The following is an 8,274-nucleotide window of genomic DNA, read 5'->3' on the forward strand; positions in this document are numbered from 1 at the left end:
ATGGTGGAAAGTAAATAAGGCAACGGGTGCGGGGACTTTTGTTGTGGGGGCTACCGCAAGCGTGCTACAACTCCAAGTGTTCAATAATGCAGTCTGACACGTGTCTGGCTTGCTTTGTTACCCGGCACCCTGGACATGCTGCTGCCTAAGCGTGCTCTACTAAACTAACCTTTCTTCAACTTTTTAAGACAGACCTGAACAAAGGACAGCCCGGGGAGGGGGGGTCACATCCGGCCCACTAGGTAGCGTTCGCTATATTTAGCGACTTTTCCGTGTAGAAATTTTATATCTACAGAATGAATGAATGAATTTATGTGCCCTTCGAATTGGCAAGCGAACGGTCTAGGTTGTACCAAATTAGCCTGGAAATCCAGACTCACTCGTCAACCGCCCTATCAGTCGCATTTCTGAGGCAGTGCAAACCTGAGCTAACAGACAGTGGAATGAACCAATGAGCGAAGAGCGAACAGAGCGTCAGAAAAACGACTGTTTGAAGTCTTTTTTTTCCGGAGACGGAGTAAAAATCCTCTCACCCAATGTCAGATGGCATCGGCCAACACGGTAACCGCGGGCACCAAGTAGCCCCCAAGGTCCATATGAGTACCAGGCCTGTTCTAAAAAATAGCTCACTACTGATGGGACATTGTTATTTTCTAGGAATTTTGTAGTTATTTGAAGTGGTTATTTGAAAATGTGAACACTGGCAGAGATTTTCCATACATTTTTTAAGCGTTAAAAGTGCTGCCTATTGATATTTATCTGTTGCCTTTATCACGAAAAATCATTAACATGATGACTATCTTAATAAGAGCTGCCCTCTTGTGGCTGTTTTATGATCAGAGCAAAAAAGGTTGGATAATGGTGAGTGCACTGCGTTGCCTTGTTTAGTGCTGTTGAACTGTCAACCAAGATAGCATTTAGCATGACCTAAAGTAATATTATAATCAGCGGTCAGTAAGACTTCTGAAGCATATTAGGTATTAAAAAACAAAAAAAAACTTTGTTTGGTTTTTAAATTGTACACGATTTTGTGGTAGCATGGTAAAGTTGAATGTACTGAAGTGCGGATGATTTATTTACACCACAATCGGAGTCAAAACAATCGTTGTCCTTGCGCAGTCAAGCCTCCGTTTTTTAGGAGATAAACACAGCTGGACACCCTAAAACTTTTGGTGTTTATGTCTGTTTGCTACCTTTCCAACTTGAGGCTAAAAATAGTTTGTGTGCATCCGGCTGGGATGCTAACAGTGCAGTCATCTTTCCCTGTGAAGGACACAACACTGTCTGAAGTTTTGGGAGCAGGGAGAAGGGGGAGAAGGAAACGGTGACTACCGTGTGACAAGCGCCCTGTTCCTTCCTCTCAGGCCTGGGAAACAGGAAGTGCTACACACAAGGCATTATTGTGACGGAGAGGAAATGCAAGGTCCTCTAAAATAGGAGCCTCAATCTGGTTGTCAATGACATGGGACTTGTCCTCCACAGAGACCCCCCCCCCCCCACCACCACCACCACTGCCGCACACGCACACACACACACACACACACACGCACGCACGCACGCACGCACGCACGCACACACACACACACACACACACACACACACACACACACCTCCAACAGTGTGTGTGTTGATGTAGTGCTTTTACTTTAGATCCATGTGTAATAAAAGAAAATCCAGATATGGATGTTTGTTATACAGCCCGAATAATGATATGGAGGCATGTGTTTAGCAGACGTTGAGGAGGGGCTGGTTGCTAAGAGAGATGCAAGGCTTTGTAGCGGGCCGCCTCCCCGTTAATCAAAATCTTCCTTTATCTGTCTCATGCTTTCAATTAGACAGCTCTGGAAAGGGCCAAACCCTCTGTATGGCAATACTGGCAGCCCACTGGCGGTGCAGGCTGCAGCCACATCTTGCTGTTGTTGGCCATGTCTTATTTTGATTTCCCCCTTACCCCCATCATCCTGGCAAAATTGCAGCATTTCTCCCCCCCATTTGCCAAGATCAGCATGGCACCTCATGTAGCACATTACATGGATAAGATCTCCATTGTGCACCCTTGGAGAACATAGCAGATGTTGGCCACCTGACTTTTTTTGTTTTGTCAATTGGGGAAAAAATTTAAGGTCTGAATTGTTTTTGTTTTTCTCAATTAAAACTACATCCATCAATGTCGTTCTGCTTTTCAACACCAATTAAAAGAAAGGCAGAAGCAGGATATTAATCACACTATGTAAAGTAACATATAGCTGTTAATGCATTCAGGATACGCCACCACAAACTATGACTTAAAAAGATACACAATCAAAAAGGTCTGCCTTTACAAAGGTAATAATATTCTGTTTTTATTCATATTAACTTAACAATACAATGTTTTATTAATTGGTTTATGTTTTACAGCACTGCAAACTACAACCACAAAAATAATAATAATCAGTAACACATTATCATTCAATATAAAGGCAAAAGTTTGGGTACAGCTCTTATTTATAACAGATCTCATTATTTTTCACCACGTGGTCTCAATGGTGATTGTGGAGAATATTTGCCGAGTAAGACTCACTCTTCACACAAATCTGAAAATCTTATTTTAATTAGAATACAGAACTCAAAACTGGCAACATTCTGAACAGCAAATACAGCCTCATGCACACGTTGAACAAAACAAAATGTATACTGCCATCTAGTGGTCAACCTATGTACCCAAAAACATTTGTAACATCCTGACTGGGGTCTCACTTTGATTGGAGGCTTGAGGTTTCTGTTTCTTGGGAATATCCAAGCAGATATTGGAGCTGCCTCAATCCCAAATACTACCATGCTCCCACATCTCCCTCTTGGGATCTGTGCTGGAAGTGTCTGAATCACGTAGGCGGGTTTCTGGTTGCGCTTTCCCAAAAGGCACTCCTCGACCCATCACTCCCATGAGAAGGGATGTGAACCCTCTGCCTATACCACTCAAAGGCATTTCATTCACCGGCTCCGACAAGGTGTTTGGGACTGGATCTGGAGGGGCAACATACATAGTTGTGGGGAGCGGGTTCTGATCAGTTTTAATGGGGGGTGGCAATGATGATTCCACAGTCGGCTCTATGCATTTGTCTTCCTCGACCACAGTTGAGGTCAGGGGCGGGGTCTCCGTTTGAGGACTGGAGCGAACCAGCAGACCTTTCTCTGTGATGGGGTAGCGTTTGGCGGCATGATCCCGACGCTCACAGCGCATCTTCTCCAGCAGCATGAGCTCGGACGGAAACTCAAACATACTCTCCTGTGGATATAGAAAAAAAAGGAAGAAAGATCTTTTCTGTTTGTTGTCACACACGTCAAGGGTTTAACAACTCTGATTGCACTATTAGTAAAGAAACCCTTACAAGTACTCGACTGAGAAAACAGGGTACTGGCTTGAAGGATGATTTTAGCGTTCTTCTCTACCGGCAGTTTGAAAATGGGTGAAATGTTAGTAGGAAACAATTTGTTAAGGTAAATTGCTTTGCTTTAACTAAAGATGGAATGCCAGCTTTAATTTACATTGTAACTCGTAAGTTAATTCAAAAACAGATGTGAAAATTCAGACGACATTACCATGAGTGAAAGGTGAACTTTTTTTCTCCCTTTCTGTTATGGCACCGATGTGTGAAAACGATAGCATACTATAGACCTCAAGTTAGCTCGCAGGCATTATATTTTACTGTGCTACTCAAAGACAACCTTGTCAAACGTTTTACACATACCTGTGAGAAAGGGTCTGCAGTTTGATACCCAGTCTGTCCTTTTAGAAATGAATACTATGTGGCAGACTTGCGATCGTCTTTGTACAACTGTGCGACATCCACTCAATGTGTCCTCTTCACTCACAGGGTCCGCTGCGGCTGGACTAATTTTTTATTTTTTTCTAAATGAACATTAAAAAACAAAAAAACAAGAAAAGAAAAAAAAAACATGCAACTTTTTGAAGTCTATCTAGTTGTGCAACCCCAAAGACAAAAAGTCATATTTTTTCATTCAAGTCAGCACTAGTCAGTCACTTTTTGATACCCGGAAGATACAGCAACCAGGAATAACCCAACCCAAAAATTAATGAAAAGTATGGTTGACAGACAAAAAACATAATTTTAAAAGTTCCCTCACAGGATTAATACAGGAATCTATCTAAAGTGGAACCTCCGAAATGTACAACAATCCAAACCGTGTCGTGACCCCCCAGTTGACCTCCAAGTTGTTCTCATTTAAAAATAAAAACATACATTTGCCATAGGAAATAATGTAAAGTGATTAAACTCCCGGATAAACGTAAAAGTTATGCAGCCATTGTATTGAGAAAAGCGACAAGGCTCTCACTATAACAACCCGTCATTGAACACTATTTGTGGCACTTTGAAATGCTTGAATGACATTTGCAGTATATTTCAATGCAATATCACCCGGACAACACACTCATACCGTAGTAATGCTCTCCAAGTCGAGCGGGTACTGGCTATTTGAGAGGTAGGCGTCCACTAAGGTCATGTAGTCCATTAGGAGAGAATCCAGCATCACCATTCTGAGAGATTGCAAGTGGATCACTGACAGCGCCATCACCTTCAACACAGGTATAGGACATGGGCGCTTGTACCACACATTGGCTTCCTCCTGTAATTAAAAACAAAAAAAAAGTCATCATTAAAAGCTGACTGATCATGTCTAATCCCTTCCTCAATTTTAGTGTACCTCGTTGAGCTGGGACGTGGTCTCCAGAGCGAAGAGGTGGGAGGAGGGCACCTTCAGGTGACGACTCACCACCTCATGAAGAGTGCTCACTCTGTTTGGAAAGAATCCTCCCGTCTCAGAGTAAAAGCCCAAGACATCTGCCACCTTGGCCAGAAAAGGTCAAAGAGAAATAAAGGTTGGTAGAATGATAAGGATGTACCGGTAAACATTTCCACTACTCTTCCCTCATGTACCTGAGTGTCAAAGACATTAGTCATCTTTACGCCATATTGTGTCATCAGACATCCAGCAATAGCTCTGCAGTCATGAATTACCTGTGCCACATAACACAATCAACAAAGGCCCCCAAAAGTGGTAAGTACGCATGAGAATACTGCTCACCTTCAGTATGTGCTTATTCTCGAGAATCATGGACAGACCGTTTTTAAAGGCTCTCGCTCCAAGCAACAGGATGTCAAAGAGATAAACCTTGTGTTTTGTGGCAATCTAAGTCAGAAACAGGAAACATAATGAGATACAAATGATGTTAGAATGCCATTAATGTTGAATAATTTGGAATTTTCCCAAACATACACCTAAAGTATAAAGTTCACAAGCCATATAAACGATTCGACAGAGACTGATGCAAATAGCGAAAATCTGCAAGTAAATGATGATCCCTCCAAAAAGGTTAAGAAGAAAAGTAAATGCCTCAAAAAGGCCACAAAACATTACTTTTGTCTACATGAAGCTCCTCAATTCATGCGCAGGAGCTAATTGTACAGCAATAACTGATTGTAACATTTAATGTGGCGTGATAACATACTGTTTCACCACACACCATTCTCCAATTGTGGGACTAATAAATGCTATCTTATCATAACCTCGAAATGGACCCTCAGAATAAAACCAGGGTTCTCACCTGAAGCCAACAGAGTCGGCCGTGCTTGTACATGTCCACCCCGTCGGCTCCAACACTAAGCACATGCTGCTTCTTAATTTCCATCACCTAAAATGTAACATCACAAACATCATTCAATAATCATTGCAGAGATAGCACAGCATTTTCGTAGGGACTCAAAGTGCTTACCAAATAGATGTAAAGACTCGAAAACTACTTACAGCGGGTCCAAATTTCTCATGAAACCCGTCAATAACTTCAAATTTGATGTATTCTTCATCTTCGTCATCACCTATTAAAATAAACACATTTTTCAACAATCTATTTCTATTTTGGATGACAATGTTGATACGTTACTCACGTGGGAAGAACGTTTTGTACTGCTGGAACTTTTTCAACTTCAATTGGTCTTCCTTGTATTCAGGAATGTTTCTGTACATCATTTAACAACTTTAGATGAATGTTTCGCTCCCCAAAGTGACCCTTTGATCGTGACTTACCCTTGCTCTTTGTCCTCTTCGTTGGCGAACTCCACTGTTAATTCACATAATGTTATTTTGTGGACTTTTCACTTAACACTATATTTGTGGGATTTACTCACCGTTCACAATGTCATGACCGTAAAATAATTTAATTCCGGGAAGCTCACGTCCATTGTCGCCAAATACGACTGAAACAATCAAATGTATAAAGAGATGCTTACTTCCACTGTCATTAAGCGCAACGAATTATTATTTAACTTCAAACCTGTTCAACTGAATAGTTAGTTACACCAGTAAAACATTTTAACTAAAATATAAAAAGCCGTTTTTGTCTAACCTTTCGCGAGGACCAATGTTTTGCTGGAGGTGATGCGCTGCACAAAGCCAAAGCAAAACGACGTCTTGAGGGTAAGTTTAATACGTTTCCCTTGGAATATACTCGTGAAGTGGGTATCGTCGTCTACCATCTTGATATTCTACAGCACTCGAGTGTCGTTAAATTCAATAAACACATCGGTAAATTAAATTGACTGACTATTGAACGCGGATACTAACTTTGTCAAAAAGCAGTTTAGCTAACTCGATGTTGCATTCAAAAGCAACCCGCCCGTTTGGAAAGTGAAGTAGTAAAATGACTCTATTCCCTGCTTCATTGTTCCAGTTTTAAATAGTACACCCCCAAATATTACATGTGGGAATTTAGCAAAACTGCGGTGGTATAGATGAGTTTTTAGATTGATATAATGTGTAATCACTGGCTTTCGCGTAGTAGTTGTGTGAATTCCCAAGTGACACCAAAGCGTCCCTCAGGCGCACCTGGCTATAGATCAGATCGTGACCGCCATTTTAAGAGGATATTTTATGGAAAATCTACATTTGATATAATTTGGTCTATGACATATTGCCTCTCGTTTGTTTGCACATTCTCGTAGAAGCAAGACAAGCAAGAGACAGCCAAACACCGGCAGGAAGGTGCCATCGAGTTTCAACCCACTTAAATTAATCAAAAATGTATATAGGCCTAATGAACTCAATTAATTCAATTTACCTCATAATTAATTAAACTTAAAACATTAACTTAGATTAGCGTAATTCAATTGCGTTTTACCAATTGAAGCAATTCAATTGCAACCACAATTGGGGCAAAAATAATCGAGCCAGTAGCACCCAATTGGCGAGAAATATGCTTGAAAAACATGTCTATAATTTATTTGTCATCCTACCACCACAGACAAGACACGTGAGAGCAGTTTTAAATTGTGTTTGTGTGTGGTGGTGGTGGGGTGTGCACGTGCACAACAACTCTTTACTCTTATAACCTTTTTTTCAACTTGCCAGGATTCAGGATTTGCTGATTGGGAGAAAAACACAAAACGTTTTCTTTCTTTTTTAAAAATAGAATACCTGGAAAACGTGTGTTTATTTTTATTTTTTTGTTTTAATAGACGTGTGAGCATTATTGGTCTGAAGTTCAGACTCTGAACAATAGAGTAGCCCACATAATGCCATTACTGATTAGCCACATGGGGGCAGGCTTATTTCATGCAGCACGTTGCAAGCAACAATTAAACTATACAAGGAAATGCTATCCTGAGATATAGATGTATCTAAATGTGTCTATAATATAAACATTGTATAAGTAGAAAAGATGTGGAAAAAGCTCAGTGTTTAGTGTGTTTGTTCTGCAGTTCTGCAAAAGCCAAATTTCACCTACTGTATGTCTTTCCTTACTGCTTTATGGCCTTTGTATGTCCACCTGCTTGGTTTTAATCATGTGGACCTGCTGTTATCAGTGCACATGCAGGAATAGTACATCATGAGCCCACTTATTCATGAAGTTTTTTAAATTTAAATGTTAATGTATTTGGACCACCTATTAGATGTAGACGATTTGATAGAGATATGTCAGCAAATGTTTTAAATAGAAGAACGTGTTAAATATAAATATAGATATAATGCAATCTAGATCAGCGATTCTCAAGTGGTTGGTCGGCACCCAAAAGTAGGTCGTGGGCCCATTTTGGGTGGGTCGCGGACAGCTCGCAAAAAATTACATGTACAGTATTTTTATTCAGATTTTGTTTTCAGAATACTGAAGCGTAACAAATTTCCAATTAGAACAAACAATAGGCTATTGGGTAAGCGTTATGTGAAATGCTACTCTCTTGTGCTTTAGTCACTATGCTTCTCTGTAAACAAATACAGTGC

General features: G+C 40.6%; 1 protein-coding gene across 1 annotated transcript; it reads right to left on the reverse strand.

The window, feature by feature from the left end:
* Nucleotides 1–2,574: 2,574 nt before the first annotated feature.
* On the reverse strand, nt 2,575–6,670 carry exd1 (exonuclease 3'-5' domain containing 1). The gene is given in 11 exon segments (XM_086094898.1): nt 2,575–3,265; nt 4,438–4,626; nt 4,705–4,865; nt 4,868–5,018; nt 5,086–5,190; nt 5,606–5,692; nt 5,806–5,876; nt 5,946–6,016; nt 6,085–6,118; nt 6,186–6,254; nt 6,404–6,670. Coding segments are annotated over 11 exon segments (1,536 nt in total). The 5' UTR covers nt 6,534–6,670; the 3' UTR covers nt 2,575–2,797.
* Nucleotides 6,671–8,274: the final 1,604 nt, after the last annotated feature.

This window comes from Leptonotus elevatus, chromosome 14 (assembly GCF_054856555.1).
Source record: "Leptonotus elevatus isolate MCC_2025b chromosome 14, RoL_Lele_1.0, whole genome shotgun sequence".
Classification (NCBI taxonomy): Eukaryota; Metazoa; Chordata; class Actinopteri; order Syngnathiformes; family Syngnathidae; genus Leptonotus; species Leptonotus elevatus.